Source organism: Pogoniulus pusillus, chromosome 40 (assembly GCF_015220805.1).
Source record: "Pogoniulus pusillus isolate bPogPus1 chromosome 40, bPogPus1.pri, whole genome shotgun sequence".
NCBI classification, from domain to species: Eukaryota; Metazoa; Chordata; class Aves; order Piciformes; family Lybiidae; genus Pogoniulus; species Pogoniulus pusillus.
The window spans coordinates 2,028,887-2,048,522 of record NC_087303.1 but is presented as its reverse complement, the minus strand read 5'-3'; the positions used below and the strand labels follow the sequence as shown (position 1 = coordinate 2,048,522).

Genomic DNA, 19,636 nt, shown 5'->3' with positions numbered 1-19,636 from the left:
GACACGCACGGCTCAGCGGGGCCGCCGCACGGTGTGGGGACACTCACAGGGCTCAGCGGGACCGGGAGCCCGCAGCACCGCGCCGGGATCCTGCCGGCAGCGCTGGCAGCATCCTCCGGGAGGCTGCGCCCGGCGGAGCGGGCGGAGTGAGGAGGGAAACTGAGGCGCGGCCGCCGGCAGCTGGGATCGCGAGTCCTGCGCGGCTCTGCGCGGCTCTTGCGCGGCTCTTGCACGGCCTTGGCACGGGTCCTTGGCAGCCCTCAGCTCCTGCAGCGACCTTTGCGCGGCTCCTGCACCGATCTCGCACGGCGCCGCTGGGCTCTTGGCTCTCGCACGGCTCCCCCAGCGCATCCCACGGGAGGAGGGGGGATGGGACCAGCTCTTCCCACACCTGGCTAGAGGCTGGTGAGGAGGGAAGTCACCGCTGCTCGGGTGGCGACTCGGTGGCCTCCATAAGCCCGTTCCAGTCGCCACCGTGCTGGGCACAGAGCGTGAGCAGCCTCCGGTGCCTCAGTTTCCCCTCTGCAGCCAGGGCAGTGCTGCGTGGGACTCAGGACGCCACCTCCCAGCTGTGCCGCGGGTGGGTGTCAGGGCCCGCAGTGGGGTCTGTGCCCATCCCCATAGCCCACTGGCCACCCTCAGCCCCACAGGGCTATCTAGTGTGGGTGCCATCCCCCCCTTTTCCATCCCCTGGCTGTCGGTGGGGGCTGCGCGCTGCGGGATTGAAGCCCAGGACCATCTGGGCAACCAGCGGGCGACCTTCTCCCCCCACCGCAGCTGCCAAGGGGGCCACTGGGAGGGGGAGAGCGGGAGGAAAATTCCCAGCCCCGTTGCCATGGCTTCCCATCAGGATGTGCTTTACATCAATGCCAGTTCGAGGCGGGGAGGGGGGGGTCAGGATGTGGGGACACCCACGGGGCTCAGAGTGGGGGGCACGCTGGTAGCCTGCCCTGCCCGAGCGGGAGCGCGGAGGCTGGCGGGGGGAGGGGGAGCTCCGTGCGGGCAGCGCCAGCAGCTGAACACGTTCTGGAGCTGCTGACGTCTGCTCCGGCATCGCCGAGGGAGGGAGAGAGGCAGCACAGCCAGAGTCCAGCCCTGCAGAGCTGAGCAGGCTCCCGGCCGGCTCGGGCACCGTGCCCACCATGCCCCCCCCGGGCCGGCCGGTGGGGCCGCAGGGGGCCGGGGGGCTCCGCTGAGCCCCCAGCCATGGGGCGGTGGCCGTGGCCGTGGCTCTGGTGCCTGCATACGGTGCTGGTCCATGGCACCATCCTTGTGGGGGCCCAGCGCCAGCAACAGAGACCTCCCCGGCTGGCAGGATGGTCCCCAGCATCCTCCTCCTCCTCCTCCTGGATGCCCACAGCAGTGCCAGGACCGTCGAAGGACCCCGAGGGCACGGCCGCGGCGATGCTTTACCTGCAGACGGGCGATGCGCAGCGGCTGGCCCGAGCCAACTGCAGCCGGGGGGTCGTGGCGGGGGCAGCCGGTGCCAGTCCCCCGGCAACGCTGCGTGCCACCCTCCGTGCCGCCCCCGAGGCGCTGGCACAAGCTGCCAACTTCCTCAACATGCTCTTCCAGACCAACGACATCCGAGAAGCCAGCGTGGCCGAGGACGTGGAGTGGTACCAGGCGCTGGTCCGCAGCCTGGCAGAGGGGCACCCCTGGGTGTACCGGGCGGTGCTCGCCCTGGATGCCCACCCGCTGGCTGCCAAGCCCCGTTTGATGCTGCAAGCTACCAAAGGGGACGACGAGATCCTGCTGCAGGACGTTTCTGCTGCCGCCCCCAGCTTGGGCAACCTCAGCTGGGACAATGAATGGTTCAACTCCTTCAAGTCGCAGCGGACCCCCCCGCTCCGCAAGCGCCTGCTCAGCAACGACCTGAGCAGCATGGACACCCCGAAGTGGCAGCGAGGTGACAGCTACGTGGGGGACCCCAGCCACGTGCGGTGGTCCCCCCCCTTCCTCCAGTGCCAGGATGGCAAGTTCCTGCCCACCTGGCTGGTCACCCTCTCCTCCGCCTTCTACGGGCTCAAGCCGGACCTCAGCCCTGAGTTCAAGTAAGTGGCACCTGGAGGGAGGGGCTGGGGCTGGGGGTGCTCCGTGTGGGTACTGGGGAGGGGGCTCCATGAGGATATTGGGGGGGGCTTCATAGGGATATTGGGGTGGGGGCTTCATAGGGGTATTGGGGAGGTTCCCCATGTGGATATCGGGGAGGGGGCTTCATGAGGATATTGGGGGGGGTGCCCCATGGGGATATTGGGGTGAGTGTCCCACGGGGATATTGAGGGGAGTTTCCCGTGTGGACACTGGGGGGGTGGGTTCCCCATGTGGATATTGGGGGGGGTGCCCCATTGGGGGGGTGCCCCACGTGGATATTGAGGGGGTTCCCCGTGTGGATATTAGGGGCGGGTGCAAGTGCAGGCGGCGTGGGGCAGGGTCTGTGCCAGCTCTCCTGGCACCCTGCCTGCCGCCCTGTGCACGTGGGTGGTTGCACGTCCACAGGCACCCAGCTGAGCCCCCACGGTTGTCCCCGTGCTGCCCACCTTGGGTTGCCACCCCCCACCCCCACCCCATCCCCCTCCCCAGGAGCTCCCCACCCTTCCCCAGCTGTGCTGGGCGCTGGGTGAGCCGGGCTGGGGTCTCCCCTGGGAGCTGGGGGTTGTCACCGGGCTGGTGGGTTCGCTGGGCAGTAAGGGGGTGGGGGCAGCTGGGTTTGGCACTGGGGAGGGTCCCATTTACCAAGGGGGAAGCTTTGCCCGCCCAGGGAAGAGGGGGGGCGCCAGGGGGTGAAGGGCAGCACGCAGGAGCCACCCCAGCAGCTCTCATTCCCCAGCTGCTTGCATTAAAGCCCCTCCGGAGAAGCAAAAGTCGCACCCAGGAGCTGCTGCCCCTGCCCTTACCCACCCCCAGCCCACCTCCAACCTCCCCCCAGGCACGGTTTAAAGCTGGGGGGGGCACAGCCCCGACTGGAGGCTCTGGGGGCATCGCTGAGCCCCTCGCATCCCCCCCACGAGCAGCAGCAGCAGCAGCAGCCGCCCCTATGCCTGCCTGCCCCAGCGGGGCACTGCCAGGCTGAGGAGGAGGGAGGAAGGGGGAGGTGGGCACAAGGTGGGCATAGAGAAGCCCCCCCGCGACTGTCCCTCTGCGCAGGGGGGTCGTGAGGGTGGACATCGAGCTGCGGGACGTGGGCATCGACCAGTGCAGCACTGGCCCGGGCTGGTTTGCAGACACTCATCGCTGTGACCTCAACAGCACCCAGGTGGGTCCCCCCCCAGCACCCCCCACCCAGTTCCTCACCCAGCAGTGTCCCTTGTCGTGTGCGTGTGTGTCCCCCCCAGCCCCAGCCAGGCTGTCCCTGCCGCCTGTCCCCGCCGGGGGGCTGAGCTTTATCCTCTGGCTGCGGATCCATCTGCTGGGGTTCAGCTGCTCTGCGGTGCCGCAGCCCAGGGCTTTGTTGTGCAAATCTTCCTTGCCCACAGCCAGTGACCTGGATGGGTCCCTGCGTGGGCACCCCCCAAGGCACAGCAGGGCTTGGCAAGGGCGGCTGCCAACCTAGGAGTGAACCTACCCTGACCAGTGAACTCTTCCAGTGGTGCCCAAGTGGGTGATGCTTGAGTCTGGTTTTGGTGCTTGGCACAAGCAGCAGCACCCACAGCCTCCTCTGGTTGTGCCCAGCTGAGTGGTACCAGCAGCACCCACAGCCTCCTCTGGTTGTGCCCAGCTGAGTGGTACCAGCAGCACCCACACCCCCTCTGGTTGTGCCCAGCTGGGTGGTACCAGCAGCACCCACAGCCACTTCCAGTCATGCCCAACTGGGTGGTGCCAGCATCACCCCCAACCCCCTCTGGTTGTGCCCAGCTGGCTGGCACCTGGCTGTGTTTCAATGCCCTGATCCCCTCTGTCTGTGCTCAACAGGATGATGCCCAAGTGTGCTTCACTTGGCACAACCAGCAGCACCCCCAGCCATGGCAACCCCCTCATCCTACTATGACCTGGGGTGCCCCCCCCAAAAGCTATCCCAGAGAGGGAAAGGCATCACCAGCTTCTCTTTCCTCCCCGTTGGGTGATGCCCTCTGGAGGGCTGGGCACTGCCACTGGGCACCTCTTCAGCAAACAACAATAGGCAGGAAAGCTGCCAGTGCCCATCAGGACGCAGCCAGGGGGGGATTAGGGCAGGATTAGTGCCCTGGGCTGCATTAGGTCTCCATTTAGGATTTAGGGAGGGATTTGGGGAGGGGGGGGGCAAGGGGGGGGCAAGCTTTGGCTTTTAGCTCTTAAACATTTAACCACTGCTGGCTGCTGGGGGAGGAGGGGGAGGAGGAGGAGGATGGAGAAGGGATCAGATAGGCACCGTCTGGGGGGTACTGGAGCCCTCTCCCCGGGTGCCAAAGGGGGTTTGAGGGGGAGGATGTGGGGGGGGGGGGGGCAGAGTGAGTGCCCTTCGGTGTGCCTCAGCTTGTGCCCTTCAGTGTGTCCCGCAGGAGAGCAACAGCTTCGTCCTCGGGAGGTACCTGTGCCGCTGCCGGGCAGGCTTCTACAGGGCTGCGGCCGTGCCCAGCGGCGCCCGGGCAGGTGGGTGCCGTGCCCGCCCCCTGGGGGCACCGTGACACCCAGTGGCATGGACTGGAGGGGGTTTGGGGAAGCTCCAGCAGTGCCCTGGTAGGTGGTGCTGTGCCCACCCCCTGGGGTGCCCATTTCACTCAGTGGCATGGTCTGGAGGGGCTTTGGGGAAGCTCCAGCAGTGCTCATGCAGGTGGGTGCTGTGCCCACGCCCTGGGGTCCCCATTTCACCCAGTGGCATGGACTGGAGGGTCTCTGGGGAAGCTCTATCAGTGCCCATGCAGGTGGGTGCTGTGTCCACCCCCTGGGGTCCCCATTTCACTCAGTGGCATGGTCTGGAGGGTCTCTGGGGAAGCTCCAGCAGTGCCCATGCAGGTGGATGCTGTGCCCACCCCCTGGGGTGCCCATTTCACCCAGTGGCATGGTCTGGAGGGTCTCTGGGGAAGCTCCAGCAGTGCCCATGCAGGTGGATGCTGTGCCCACCCCCTGGGGTGCCCATTTCACCCAGTGGCATGGTCTGGAGGGTCTCCGGGGAAGCTCCAGCAGTGCCCAGGGGCAGGGAAGGTGCCACCCAGCCCGGGCTGTGATTTCACTTGGCCACCTCTCTGTCCCCAGGCTCAGCAGGGACGGAGGGGGGGGCCCGGCTGGCATGCCAACCCTGTCGCCAGGGCTGTGCCACCTGCGAGGACGATGCCCCCTGCCTGATCCAGGAGGACCGGGCCCTGCGGGCAGCGGTGCTGTCGTGCCAGGCTTGCTGCATGCTGGCAGTGTTCCTCAGCATGCTCATCTCCTACCACTACCGACGCAGCAAGGCAAGGCCACCCCTGCCGCCCCTCCCCCGACCCCCACGCTCCTGGGTGGGCTCCCTCGGGAGCCTGGCATACCCCGGAGCATCTCCCTGCCCTGGTTCCATGCCCTCTGGGCACCTCCTGGCTGCATCCTGACCCCTCTGTGTGTGCCCTCCCCCCGCAGAGGATCCGGACGTCGGGAGTGGTCCTGCTGGAGACCATCCTCTTCGGCTCCCTCCTCCTCTACTTCCCGGTCAGTATCCCAGCTGGAAAACTTTGGGATGGGCTTTAAGAGCCTTGGCAGCCTGCCCCCAAGCAGGGCACGGGCACAGCTCTGCCTGATCGTTAGGGGGCACAGCCCCTGGCATCCGCAGCGTGAAACCTGCTCAGGAGCCCAAATCCCTTCTCTCCTGCTGGCCACAGGGACCTAATCCTCCCCCCAGATCCCTGCCCCCCCTGCTGGAGCTGCTCTGCGGCCAAGGGGGCAGGGCTGGCCCAAAACCAAGGGGGTTTGCCCCTGTGCTGGGCACTGGCAAGGCCACACCTTGGGTACTGGGCTCAGTTTTGGGAGCCTCACTCCAGGACCGTGGGGCAGGCTGTGGGTGGAGTCTGCCTGCACTGCAGCAAAGCCTTTGGCACCTTCTGCCACAAGCAGCTCCTGGCACAGCTGGCAGCTCCTGGCTGGGACAGAGTCACCCTGGTATGGGTCAGGAACTGGCTGCAGGGCTGGGCACAGAGAGTGGTGGTGAATGGTGCCACTGGCAGCTGGCAGCAGTGCTGTGCCCCAGGGAGCAGTGCTGGGCACAGGCTTGGGCAGTGTATTCATTGATGATCTGGAGCAGGGCATTGAGTCCAGCAGCAGTGAGTGTGCAGCTGGTACCAAGCTAGGAGCAGTGTGGAGCTGCTGGAGGGTGGCAGAGCCCTGCAGAGGGACCTGGGCAGGCTGCATGGGTGGGCAGAGGCCAAGGGGAGGAGACTGAAGAAGGCCAAGGGCAGGTTCTGCACTTTGGCCACAGCAACCCCAAGCAGCACTGCAGGCTGGGGCCAGAGTGGCTGAGAGCAGGCAGGCAGAGAGGGCCCTGGGGGTGCTGTGAGAGAGGAGCTGCAGAGGAGGCAGCAGTGCCCAGGTGGGCAGCAGAGCCAATGGCATCCTGGGCTGGCTCAGGAGCAGTGTGGGCAGCAGGAGCAGGGAGGTTCTTGTGCCCCTGTGCTCAGCACTGCTCAGGCCACCCCTGCAGTGCTGTGTCCAGCTCTGGGCTCCTCCATTGCAGAGAGATGCTGAGGTGCTGGCAGGTGCCCAGAGCAGGGCAGCAAGGCTGGGGAGGGGCCTGGAGCACAGCCCTGTGAGGAGAGGCTGAGGGAGCTGGGGGGGTGCAGCCTGCAGCAGAGGAGGCTCAGGGCAGAGCTGATTGCTGCCTGCAGCTGCCTGCAGGGAGGCTGTAGCCAGGTGGGGTTGGGCTCTGCTGCCAGGCAGACAGCAACAGAAGAAGGGACCCAGGCTGAAGCTGTGGCAGGGCAGGCTCAGGATGGATGTGAGGAGGAAGCTGCTGGCAGAGAGAGTGATTGGCACTGGAATGGGCTGCCCAGGGAGGTGGTGCAGTGCCCATGGCTGGAGGTGTTGCAGCCAAGCCTGGCTGGGGCACTGAGTGCCATGGTGTGGTTGGTTGGGCAGGCCCAGGTCGCCCAAGGCCTCACCCAACCAGACCTTGAGCACCTCCAGGGAAGAGGCATCCACAACCTCCCCGGGCAACCTGTGCCAGCAGGGCTGGGGAATGGCACCAACTCCCCATGCCAGCATTCTCCCATCCCAGGAAATCAGCACTGTCCAGGGGCTGGGGGGACCCCAGGCTTTGACAGAGCAGGGACTAAACCCTTTGGGCAGGAGGCTGAGCCCCACCAGAAGGTTGGCACCAACCTCGTGGGGCTTGCACCGCACAGCTGCAACCGCACCTGGGCCACCTGTGCCAGCTGCTCCCCACCCTCCCTGGGAAGGTTCTGGGTGTAGGGGTTGGTTCTGAGTCTCCAGCATGTCCTACCCCCATGAAAAAGCAGGAACCCAGCCCTGTGCCAACCCCTTCCACCTCTCTGTGCCCCCCACCCCAGGTGTTCATCCTCTACTTCAAGCCCAGCATCTTCCGCTGCATCGTGCTGCGCTGGGTGCGCCTGCTGGGCTTTGCCACCGTCTATGGCACCATCACCCTCAAGCTCTACAGGTAGCCAGGATGAAGGCTGGGCTAGGGGAGGGGGAGGGCGCTGGCAGCTTGGGAACCAACCCTCCCTTACGCTCCAAGGGTGGGGAGGAGCTGGGGGCTCACCCCTCCCCCCCTGGCAGGGTGCTGAAGGTGTTCCTGTCCCGCTCGGCCCAGCGGGTGCCCTGCGTGTCCAGCCAGAGGGTGCTGAAGATGTTGGGGCTGATCCTGCTGCTGGTGCTGTGGTTCCTGGCGGCTTGGACCATCGGCATGCTGGAGAACCTCGACAAGAACATCCCCCTGGTGGTCCGCGCCCAGACCGCCCGCGGGCTGCACTTCTACATCTGCAGCCACGACCACTGGGACTATATGATGGTGATCGGTGAGACCAGCAGCTGGGGGGGGAGGGGGGGGGGCACGGAGTGGGGGTCCACACTGCCCCGAGACCCCCATCCCATCAGTGCAGCCTCTGAGGTTTCATTTCATCATCCATTTAATCTGCCCAGAGCCTGGCAGCAGGGGTGGGGTACCCAAGCTGCCTCCCACCCTCTCCTCTGAGCATCCCCAGGGCTTACCCCGGGCAAGCCTGAGTGGTGAGAGGGAGGGGAGCAGCCCTGCAGAGGAGGATCTGGGGGTGCTGCTGGGGGAGAAGGTCGACATGAGCCAGCCACATGCCCTGGCATCAGGATTAGGGTACCCAAGCTGCCTCCCACCCTCTCCTCTGAGCATCCCCAGGGCTCAGCCCGGGCAAGCCTGAGTGGTGAGAGGGAGGGGAGCAGCCCTGCAGAGGAGGATTTGGGGGTGCTGCTGGGGGAGGAGGTCGACATGAGCCAGCCACATGCCCTGGCAGCCCAAAAAGCCACCTGTGCCCAAGGCAGTGTGGCCTGCAGGCTAAGGGAGGGGCTTCTGCCTCTCTGCTCTGCTGAGACCCCCAGCTGGGGCACTGCAGCCAGCTCTGGAGCCCCAGCACAAGGACATGGAACTGCTGGGGAGGGTCCAGAGGAGGCCATGAAGGTGACCAGGGCAGTGGAGAACCCTGGGGTCTGTTCAGGCTGCAGGGAGAGCTCAGAGCAACCTTCCAGCAGCTGAAGGGGCTGCAGGAGAGCTGGGGAGGGAGCCTGGGCAAGGGCTGGCAGTGCCAGGAGGAGGGGAATGGTTTGAAACTGGAGCAGGGGAGGCTGAGGTTGGACATTAGGAGGAAGTTCTTTACTCTGAGGGTGGTGAGAGCCTGGCACAGGCTGCCCAGAGGAGTATTTCAGACCAGGCTGGATGAGGCCCTGAGCAGCCTGGGCTGGTGGGAGGTGTCCCTGCCCATGGCAGGGGGCATGGAACTGGCTGAGCTTGAAGGTCCCTTACAGCCCAACCCCTCCCAGGGTTCTGTGCCTCTGCCCTGGCACAGGCTCGGTCCCCTCCTGGTGGTTCGTGGTGGCCTTTGCACAGGCTGTGCTGGAGGAGGCTGTGCCCCAGCTGCCACCACATCCTCTGCTGCTGCTGAGCTGGATGCAGCCCGAGGCAGGCAGGTGCCAGCGGGCAGCAGCGCCCAGCCCACGGCTCAGCGCCCAGCAGTGCCAGCCAGGAGCAGACCCTGGGGGCAGCAGGGTGCTGGGGCTGGGTGCTGAGCAGTGCTGCCCTGCTCTCTCCTGCAGCTGAGATGCTGTTCCTGCTGTGGGGCAGCTTCCTCTGCTATGCCACCCGTGCCGTGCCCTCTGCCTTCCACGAGCCTCGCTACATGGGCATCGCCCTGCACAACGAGCTCATGATCTCTGCCACCTTCCATGTGGTCAGGTAGGGGATGCTGCCCCTCTGCCCCGCTCTGCTGAGCCCTCAGCTGCACTGCTGTGCCCAGCCCTTGCCACGGGGAGGGCATGGACCCGCTGGAGTGGCTGCAGAGGTGACGATGGAGCTGGAGCAGCTCTGCCGTGGGCACAGCTGGGGGAGTGCAGCCTGCAGAGAAGGTTCCAGGGGCACCTTAGAGCTGCCTGCCAGGACCTGGAGGGCTACAAAAGGCTGGGGAGGGACTGATTAGAAGGGGATGGAGTGCCAGGGGGAGGGGGAATGGTCTGAAAGGAGAGCAGAGCAGACTGAGAGGGGGGTGAGGAACAAGTTCTGCCCCAGGAGGCTGCTGCAGCACTGCCACAGCTTGCCCAGGGAGCTGCCTGAGGCCTCAGCCCTGGGAGGTGTTCAAGGTGAGCTCCAAGAAGGCTCTGAGCAACCTGCTCTGGTGGAGAATGTCCCTGCAGGGTGGGGCTGAGCTTTGGAGGTCCCTTCCAACCCAACCCATTCCAGGATTCTAAGGTCTGGGAACTGAGGTGCCCATCCCTGGCAAATCCCTGGAGCCAGTGGGCTCCATGAGTGAGCCTCCCCGGGCAGGGTGGAGGTTCTGGGGTCTGGAGGTGGGGAGGAGGCTGTGGGGGTCCCTGGTGCTGCCCTTGTCACCTCTTTCAGGTTCATCATGGTCCCCTCACTGCACCCTGACTGGACTCTGCTGCTCTTCTTTGCCCACACCCATGGCACCATCACCATGACCCTGGCACTGCTCTTCATCCCCAAGGTAATGCTGTGCCCAGGGGGCCTCAGGCAGGGGGAGCTGGGATCAGGGCAGCTGCTGGGATCCCTCAGGAGGGGGAGCTGGGATCAGGGCAGCTGCTGGGATCCCTCAGGAGGGGGAGCTGGGATCAGGGCAGCTGCTGGGATCCCTCAGGAGGGGGAGCTGGGATCAGGGCAGCTGCTGGGATCCCTCAGGGAAGGGGAGCTGGGATCAGGGCAGCTGCTGGGATCCCTCAGGCAGGGGGAGCTGGGATCAGGACAGCTGCTGGGATCCCTCAGGCAGGGGGAGCTGGGATCAGGACAGCTGCTGGGATCCCTGGGGAGGGGGAGCTGGGATCAGGACAGCTGCTGGGATCCCTCAGGCAGGGGGAGCTGGGATCAGGGCAGCTGCTGGGATCCCTTGGGGAAGGGGTTGGGGATCCCTGGAGTTCTGGGATCCCTCAGGGGGATGGAGATGAGGATCCCTGGAGCTTCTGGGACTCCTCAGGGAGACAGGGATGGGATTCCCTAATTTCAGGGCCTTTTAGAGACCCCCTTGAGGAAACAGGGCTGAGATTGCCTGGCTCCTTAGGGAGCCCTTGGAGGGGCAGGGCTGGAGTAGCCCAGAATCTCAGGGATCCCTCCAGGAGGTAGAGATGGGATTCCAGCATCCCAGGGACACAGGGAGATGGGGATGGGGCTCCTTGGTGTGCCTGGGAGCTGAGTGAGATGGGATTGGGGCTCCTTGGTGTGCCTGGGAGCTGAGGGGGATGGGATTTGGGCTCCTTGGTGTGCCTGGGAGATGAGTGAGATGGGATTGGGGCTCCTTGGTGTGCCTGGGAGATGAGGGGGTGGGATTGGGGCTCCTTGGTGCGCCTGGGAGCTGAGGGGGATGGGATTGGGGCTCCTTGGTGTCCTGGGAGCTGAGGGGGATGGGATTGGGGCTCCTTGGTGTCCTGGGAGCTGAGGGGGATGGGATTGGGGCTCCTTGGTGTGCCTGGGAGCTGAGGGGGATGGGATTGGGGCTCCTTGGTGTCCTGGGAGCTGAGGGGGATGGGATTGGGGCTCCTTGGTGTCCTGGGAGCTGAGGGGGATGGGATTGGGGCTCCCTGGTGTGCCTGGGAGATGAGTGAGATGGGATTGGGGCTCCCTGGTGTGCCTGGGAGCTGAGGGGGATGGGATTGGGGCTCCTTGGTGTGCCTGGGAGCTGAGGGGGATGGGATTGGGGCTCCTTGGTGTGTCTGGGAGCTGAGGGGGATGGGATTGGGGCTCCTTGGTGTGCCTGGGAGCTGAGGGGAATGGGATTGGGGCTCCTTGGTGTGCCTGGGAGCTGAGGGGGATGGGACTGGGGCTCCTTGGTGTCCTGGGAGCTGAGGGGGATGGGGATAGGGCTCCTTGGCATCCCTGAGACCTCAGGGAGATGGGACTGGGGCTCCTTGGTGTGCCTGGGAGCTGAGGGGGATGGGATTTGGGCTCCTTGGTGTGCCTGGGAGCTGAGGGGGATGGGATTGGGGCTCCTTGGTGTGCCTGGGAGCTGAGGGGGATGGGATTGGGGCTCCTTGGTGTCCTGGGAGCTGAGGGGGATGGGATTGGGGCTCCTTGGTGTGCCTGGGAGCTGAGGGGGGTGGGATTGGGGCTCCTTGGTGTGCCTGGGAGCTGAGGGGGATGGGACTGGGGCTCCTTGGTGTGCCTGGGAGCTGAGGGGGATGGGATTGGGGCTCCTTGGTGTGCCTGGGAGCTGAGGGGGATGGGATTGGGGCTCCTTGGTGTGCCTGGGAGCTGAGGGGGATGGGATTGGGGCTCCTTGGTGTGCCTGGGAGCTGAGGGGGATGGGATTGGGGCTCCTTGGTGTGCCTGGGAGCTGAGGGGGGTGGGATTGGGGCTCCTTGGTGTGCCTGGGAGCTGAGGGGGATGGGATTGGGGCTCCTTGGCATCCCTGAGACCTCAGGGAGATGGGACTGGGGCTCCTTGGTGTGCCTGGGAGCTGAGGGGGATGGGACTGGGGCTCGCTGTGGTCCGTGGGAGCTAAGAGACATGGGACTGGTGCTCGCTGCGGTCCCCGGAGCCCTCAGCGCCCCCTCCCCTCCCCCAGTTCCTGCACGCAGGCTCTCCGCTGCGGGAGGAGATCGCGGCCGAGGTGTACGAGGACGAGCTGGACCCGGGGCGCTCGGGCTCCTGCCTGACCAGCAGCCTGGCATCTGCCTGGAGCGAGCACAGCCTCGACCCCGATGACATCCGGGTGGGTGGCACACTCAGGACCTTCTTTTGACGCTAGCTGTGCAGAGTAAGAGGTGCCTGACCCGATCCTTCTGCTGCTGCTAAGCTAAGAGGGGGCTGCGGGGGGGACAAGGGGGTGCAGAGTGAGGCGCTGCCCGCTGAGGGGTGGGGGGGAAGGCTTGCCACGGGTCGGGGGGAGGGGGCACTTGGGGCACAGCCTGGCTGCAGAGAGTCGGTTGGGTTGGAAAAGCCTTCCCGGGGTCGTCCTGTCCCTGGGCATCGAGGTACGGCCCCGAGTGCCGTGGCTCTGGAGCGGCTCCAGGGCTGGGGACTCCAGCACCTCCCTGGGCAGCCTGTGCCAGTGCCTGCCCACTCCTGCAGCGAAGGAACTGTCCCTCGTGTCCGGCCCGAGCCTCCCCAGCACCACTGCAGGCCATTGCCTCTCCTTCCATCCCAGGGGAGCAGAGCCCAGCCCCAGCTGGCTGCAGCCTCCTCGCAGGGAGCTGCAGAGAGCAATGAGGTCTCCCCTCAGCTCTTCCCCAGGCTGCACACCCTCAGCTCCCCCTCCCCAGCCCTTCCCCACCCTTCTTGCCCTTCTCTGGCCCCACTCCAGCCCCTCAGCGTCCTCCTTCCATTGAGGGGCACTCAAGGTACAGCCTCACCACTGCCCAGCCCGGGGGGGGGGGGGACACACACACACACCGACCCCTGCCCTGCTCCTGTTTGCCACACCAAAGGTCACAGAACGGCTCAGAAAGGCCCTTAAAGACCACCCAGCTCCGACCCCCCCGCCGCGGCCAGGGACCCCTTTGCTTCCAGCAGCCCAGCAGGGGCGCCGCGGGGTGGCCCCTCCTTGACTTGCTTCTCCTCTCTCCCCTCTCTCTGCCCTGCGCCCTGGGCACGCAGGAGGAGCTGAAGAAGCTTTACCTGCAGCTGGAGGTGCACAAGGCCAGGAAGGTGGCGTCCAACAACCCCCACCTGGCCAAGAGGCGCAGCTCCCGGCGCAGCCTCCTCCGCTCCCTCTCCCGCCGCGGGGCTGAGCCCCCCGAGCTCCCCCCACGCCGCAGCAGCGGCAGCTGCGCCGCTGCTCCCCCCGGCGACCGAGCGGGCACCCCGGCCCGCCGCAGCTCCTCAGCCGAAGGGCTCCCCGATGCCACCGGTGCCAGCCTGAGGACGAGGGACGAAGGCTCCCGGCGCCGTGCCGCAGCCCTGCGCAAGTCTGGCAGCGCCGAGGGTGCCAGGAGGGAGCCCTCCGGAGGCTCACCCAGCAGCCCTGGGCACCTCGAGAGGAAGAGGATGGCGGTGACCCCTTCGGAGCCATCCGACAGCGAGTCCCTGGACGCTGCCCCGCTCGCCTGCAGGTCAGCCAGTGCCCACAACCTGGCAGCGCCCGGGCGGCTCGCCCTGCCCCGCGCTGCCCCCCTCCACAAGTCGCTCAGCGCCGGGGCACAGGACGAGGCTGTGCTGGCTGCCAGCCGAGCCGCCTGGCACCACCAGTGGCACCCAGCCGTGGCACCTGGACCCCCCGAGGCGGCTGCGGTGCCCGCGGCTGGCTCCAGCCCCAGCCAAAGCAGCTCCCAGCGGAGCAAGGCGGCCCCGGGCGATGCCAAGGCGCAGAAGAGAGTCACCTACGCGCCCGGCAAGAGCGTCAGCGCCGACGGCTCCCACCCCCCCGGGAGGGTGAGGGTGGCAGTGAAGAGGACCCCCCCGCCCCCTCCAGTCCGGTGCCAGAGCTTGGGGCAGCGAGCCACAGCAGCCGCGGGCAGCCTGGAGGCAGCAGAGCCGCCCCCAGAGCCCCTGGCACCCGCGGCAGGGCCCCAGGGAACAGCAGCGGAGGAAGCACTTGGGGGCACTGCCCCCCGGGCAGGCAAGGGCAGGCTGCTGCCTGCAGCATCCATCCCAGCACAGGTCTGCCCCTGGGAGCTGGTCCAGGATGAGATCCTGAGTCAGAAGCAGAAAGCTGCTGAGGCAGCAGACTTGGGCACCCCTGGGGACACAGCAGCCACTGGCACCCCCAAACCATCCTTGCAGAAGACCTCCCTGAGGAGCCTGGGACTTGCCCTCAAAGCCTTCAACCGCTCCAGGGGCAGAGGCATCCTGAGAGGGAGGAGGGAGGGCGAGGGCAGCCTCAGGAGGAGGGGGCAGGAGGGGGGCAGCAGGAAGGAGAGGCTCAGCCTGGCACAGACGTCAGCCACAGCCCCTGAGGGGAGCAGCCAAGGCCCCACCACCAAAAGCCCTGAGTGGCAGAGGCAGAGGCCCAGCAGTGAGCCCACTGCCCACCCGTGGCAAGGGCACACAGCCCCCTGCCAGCACAACAACAATGCTGGCACCACCCGGGGGGCTGAGGGCTGGGGGGACAGAGGGGCAGAGGGGCATGGGGACAGCCCAGCCCTGGGGTCAGGCACTGGGGAGAAGCTGGCAGAGGAGCTCAGCACTCCCCAAGGGGGTGCAGATGCTGGTGGAGCCCGGGAGGCACCCTTAGGGGTGCACATTGGCCCCCCCAGTGCTGCCCACCGAGAGGCAGCTGAAGGTCCTCCTGGAAGCCTGGCGGGGGGCAGCAGTGGGGAGGCACAGACACAGTGCCAGGAGGGTGCAGAGCCAGGGAAGGAAGCTCCTGCAGCCCCCCCGGGGCTGGTGGCACCAAGGGAAGCGGTGGCAGGGCTGAACGAAGGGCTGGGGGTGAGCACCCAGCCCGAGGAGCACACAGAGGTGGAGCAGCCACTCGCAAGCAGCCTCCACCCGTCCTCAGCAGCTGCCAAGGAGCCAGGGGCTGGGGTCTGTCCCCAGGGAGCCCCAAGTGTCCCATCGGGCAGAGGAGCTCTGCTGCGCCAGCAGGCAGTTGCCTCCCGGGAGGATGGAGAGGTCCCACCGGGCACGGAGAGTCCTGCCAGGCTGCTGCAGAAGGGGAGAAGCCAACCTGAGCTCCTTGGTCCCGGGGGGACCAGCTGGAGCCTCAGGAGGGTCCCACCGAGGAGCCGCAGTGTGGATGTGGCCCCAGGTCCGGCAGGGAGAAGCAGCAGGGAGGCAGAGGGGGATGGTGCTGGGGAAGCCCAGGCAGAGCCCAGGAGCAGAGTGGAAACCTGGGAGGAGGGCAGGGATGAGGGACGGGAGGCAGGCAGAGCTCCGGGGGAGGGTGGCCGTGAGGGGGTCCCTGGCGGCCCTGGGGGTGAGCTGGGGGCAGAGAAACCACCAAAGGAAACCCCAGAGCTGCCCAAAGCAGAGAGTGTGGAGGGCAGGAGGGCTGAGGTCTGTCCGTGGGAGGCTGGGGAAGGGGGAAGGAGCAGAGCAGACATCTGCCCCTGGGACACGGAGGGGACTCGGCCAGAGCAGGAGAGGCTGAAAGCAGGCAGGAGGCAGAACATCAGAGCCAGCCCTGGGGCTCTGCTGGGAGCACAGGGGAGTGGAAGCAGAGGGAGCAGCAGTGCTGAAGCACCCCCAAAACCTGCTCCCAAAAGCTCTGAACCCTCTCTAAAAGCTGCTCCCCAAAGCTCTGAGCTCCCCCTAAAAGCTGCTCCCCAAAGCTCTGAGCCCCCAGCAGTGAGCCCCAGGAGCCTGCTGCCCACCCTGGCCTCTGTTTGCCCCTGGGAGGTGGCAGGAGCTGATGGTGCTGCAGAAGTTTGCCCGTGGGAAAGGGCAGCAGCCCCAGCCCGGGCAGGGAAAGTGGAGGGCAGTGCCATATCCCGAGTGGAAAATGGGATTGCCCTGCAGGGAGCATCCCTGGGGGGCACAGGAAAGAGGGCTCCAGAGGTGGGCAGCAGCCTAAGGGCATCCCCTCGGGCCGTGGAAGGTGGGGAGCAGCCCAGCACAGGGCTTGCAGCTGGACACCCAGCTCAGCCCAAAGCATTGCCTCAGGGAGCAGGAGCCACGGGCAGCAGGAAGGGGAACGTTTGCCCGTGGGAGGTGGAGGATGAGCCACGTCCTGGGGCAGAGATCTGCCCCTGGGAAGAGCCTGCAGCTCCACTGGGGAAAGCCAGACTGAGGCAGGACTCTCGTGGGGCTGCCAAAGGGGAGAGCAAAGCAGGGACTGGAGGACTCGAGGGTGTCAAAGCCAAGTCCAAGGAATCCCAGAGTGTGGAGAGCAAAAAGGCTGAGGTCTGCCCCTGGGAGAGCACAGACAGGGAGCAGCCACCAGGAAAAGCTCCTGCCAGGAGCCCAGAGCTGCCCAAAGATCCTTCCAGCAAATCCCAGAGCAGGGAGAGCCTCAAGGCTGAGGTCTGTCCTTGGGATGCTCCAGAGGAGGAACCAGCTCAGAGAGCAGAGATCTGCCCCTGGGAGAGCACAGACCAGGAGCAGCCACAGGGAAAAGCTCCTGCCAGGAGCCCAGAGCTGCCCAAAGCACCTTCCAGGAAATCCCAGAGTGGAGACAGTCTGAAGGCTGAGATCTGTCCTTGGGATGCTCCAGAGGTGGAACCAGCTCAGAGAGCAGAGATCTGCCCCTGGGAGAGCACAGACAGGGAGCAGCTCCCACTACAAACTCACAGCAGAAGCCCAGAGCTGCCCAAAGCACCTTCCAAGAAATCCCAGAGCAGGGAGAGCCTCAAGGCTGAGATCTGTCCTTGGGATGCTCCAGAGGAGGAACCCACTCAGAAAGCAGAGATCTGCCCCTGGGAGGTGTCTGCTCCTCCACCCAGCAAAGAGAAACCAAGGCAGGGCAAGGAGGCTCTGCCCATGGTGAGCAGAAGCTCTCCTAGAGGTGAGGATGTCCACAGAGAGCCAGGAGAGAGAGCACCTGGGAGGAAGGAGGCAGCAAGCAGTGGCCTCGAGTCCATCTGCCCCTGGGAGAGCCCAGGCACAGAGAGCTCCTCCCCAGGGCATGGGACGAGTGGCACAGAGCTGCAGAGAGTCACCAGCAAGAGATCAGAGAGCACTGGGACCGTGAAGGCTGAGCTCTGTCCGTGGGAGGCTGCAGGGGAGGGATCCACTCAGAGAGCAGAGATCTGCCCCTGGGAGAGCACAGACCAGGAGCAGCCACAGGGAAAAGCTCCTGCCAGGAGCCCAGAGCTGCCCAAAGATCCTTCCAGGAAGTCCCAGAGTGGAGACAGCCTCAAGGCTGAGGTCTGTCCCTGGGAGAGCACAGACAGGGAGCAGCTCCCACCACAAACTCATAGCAGAAGCCCAGAGCTGCCCAAAGATCCTTCCAGGAAATCCCAGAGTGGAGACAGCCTCAAGGCTGAGATCTGTCCCTGGGATGCTCCAGAGGAGGAACCCACTGAGAGAGCAGAGATCTGCCCCTGGGAGAGCACAGACAGGGAGCAGCCACCAGGAAAAGCTCCTGCCAGGAGCCCAGAGCTGCCCAAAGATCCTCCCAGAAAATCCCAGAGCAGGGAGAGCCTCAAGGCTGAGATCTGCCCCTGGGAGGCTGCAGGGGGGGAATCAGCTCAGAGAGCAGAGATCTGCCCCTGGGAGAGCACAGACCAGGAGCAGCCACAGGGAAAAGCTCCTGCCAGGAGCCCAGAGCTGCCCAAAGCACCTTCCAGGAAATCCCAGAGTGGAGACAGCCTCAAGGCTGAGGTCTGTCCCTGGGATGCTCCAGAGGAGGAACCCACTGAGAGAGCAGAGATCTGCCCCTGGGAGAGCACAGACAGGGAGCAGCCACAGGGAAAAGCTCCTGCCAGGAGCTCGGAGCTGCCCAAAGATCCTTCCAGGAAATCCCAGAGTGGAGACAGCCTCAAGGCTGAGATCTGCCCTTGGGATGCTCCAGAGGAGGAACCCACTCAGAGAGCAGAGATCTGCCCCTGGGAGAGCACAGACAAGGAGCAGCCACAGGGAAAAGCTCCTGCCAGGAGCCCAGAGCTGCCCAAAGATCCTTCCAGGAAATCCCAGAGTGGAGACAGCCTCAAGGCTGAGGTCTGTCCCTGGGAGGCTGCAGAGGAGGAACCAGCTCAGAGGGCAGAGATCTGCCCCTGGGAGGTGTCTGCTCCTCTGCCGGAGCAAGCTGAGGCCAAAGTCCCTGCCCAAGCTGCTGCCTCCCAAGCAGCGCAGAAGGGCAGCAGTGAGCGTGAGGCAATCTGCCCCTGGCAGAGCCTGGGCACGGAGGAGCCCTCCCTGAGAACCTCCACGGACACAGAACCACCCCAGGAGGGCAAGGAGAGCAGCAGCTCAGAGCTCTGCCCCTGGGAAGCAGCAGAGCCCAGCAGCTGGCAGCAGGAGAGCTGCCCCCCAGGGGCTGGCAGAGCCCTTCCCGCGGGGCTGGCAGAGGCAGAGCCGCTGGCAGGAGGCAGCTCCACCTCTGCACCAGCCCTGCTGAAGGCATCCAAGGGCAGGCTCCGCAGCGAGGCTGAGCACAAACCCCTGTGCCGCATCTCGGGGGGTATCCAGCACCCACGGGGTGCCAGGGCAGCCCCACAGCTTGGCAGAGCCAGCTTGGACCCCACCGCCAGCAGCAGCCCCAGCCCAGGCTCCAGCGTAGGCACAGTTTGTCCCTGGGAGGCAGCAGAAGCTCTGGCAGCAGCTGGTGGTGCCAGCACCGGCACCAGCAGAGCCTCCGAGGTGTGCCCCTGGGAGGTGGAGAGTGCAGATCCCGCCCAAGGGTGCCAGCAGGGCAGAGCCAAGGAGACCCAGCAGGATGGAGCCAGGGCTGGGAGCGAAACCAAGCCTGAGGTCTGCCCATGGGACCACGAGTAGCCTCCTTCTGGCCACCAGCTGGGTGCAGACAGGGCTGGCACCAACTTGCTGGCCCAGGCTGGCTCAGCAAGTCCTGAGCAGCCTGGGCAGGGACACAAGTGCCCACCAAGGGCATGGCCACGCTGCCAGCAGGCTCCAGTGGTGCCCTTCAGCCAGGCAGGCTTGGAGCAAGAGGATGTTCAGCACCTCCTGCCTCTGCTGGAGCACTCAGAGCAGGCTGCAGGTGCCAGGGGCTTGGCAGGCTGCAGGTGCCAGGGGCTTGGCAGGCTGCAGGTGCCAGGGGCTTGGCAGGGTGCAGGTGCCAGGGGCTTGGCAGGCTGCAGGTACCAGGGGCTTGGCGGGGTGCAGGTGCCAGGGGCTTGGCAGGCTGCGGGTGCCAGGGGCTTGGCAGGGTGCAGGTGCCAGGGGCTTGGCAACCCTTTGGGAGGAGAAATTGTTCCTCACATCCATCCCTGGGGCAAGCTGACTCCTGGGGGCCGGGAGAGGAAACAGCAAAGCCTCCAAGCATCCCCAGACCTGTCCACCAGAGACGGCAGAGGGGAAGGGTTTGGGTGCCCCCCCCCGGGGGCTCAGGGCTCCTCCTGCCCTCCCTCCACCTCCCCTCCCCTTCTCCCCGGGCAGAGGCTGTGCTGTGCTGAGTGTGGGCAGCAGTGCTGGGGGCCAGGGGCACGCAGGAATAAAAACGTTCTCTGCCCAGCACAAAGAGTGGCTGAGGGCTGGGGGGGGGAAGGGGTG

At 66.0% G+C, this 19,636-nt stretch overlaps 1 protein-coding gene across 1 annotated transcript; it reads left to right on the top strand.

Annotated features, from left to right (window-relative positions):
- Window positions 1-1,029: 1,029 nt before the first annotated feature.
- Window positions 1,030-19,589, top strand: GPR179 (G protein-coupled receptor 179). The gene is made up of 11 exons (XM_064174247.1): window positions 1,030-2,054; window positions 3,148-3,256; window positions 4,467-4,569; window positions 5,173-5,369; window positions 5,530-5,598; window positions 7,449-7,558; window positions 7,678-7,916; window positions 9,181-9,319; window positions 9,980-10,085; window positions 12,153-12,299; window positions 13,184-19,589. Exons 1-11 carry the CDS (start codon window positions 1,207-1,209, stop codon window positions 18,899-18,901), a joined length of 7,785 nt encoding a protein of 2,594 aa, XP_064030317.1. The 5' UTR covers window positions 1,030-1,206; the 3' UTR covers window positions 18,902-19,589.
- Window positions 19,590-19,636: the final 47 nt, after the last annotated feature.

Bases quoted from the DNA above. Each gene is read 5' to 3' on its own strand.
- GPR179 (XM_064174247.1), top strand. From the start codon at position 1,207: ATGGGGCGGTGGCCGTGGCCGTGGCTCTGGTGCCTGCATACGGTGCTG. The intron at 2,055-3,147 runs GTAAGTGGCACC...CCCTCTGCGCAG, and splicing joins GACCTCAGCCCTGAGTTCAA to GGGGGTCGTGAGGGTGGACA. The intron at 5,370-5,529 runs GCAAGGCCACCC...CTCCCCCCGCAG, and splicing joins ACCACTACCGACGCAGCAAG to AGGATCCGGACGTCGGGAGT.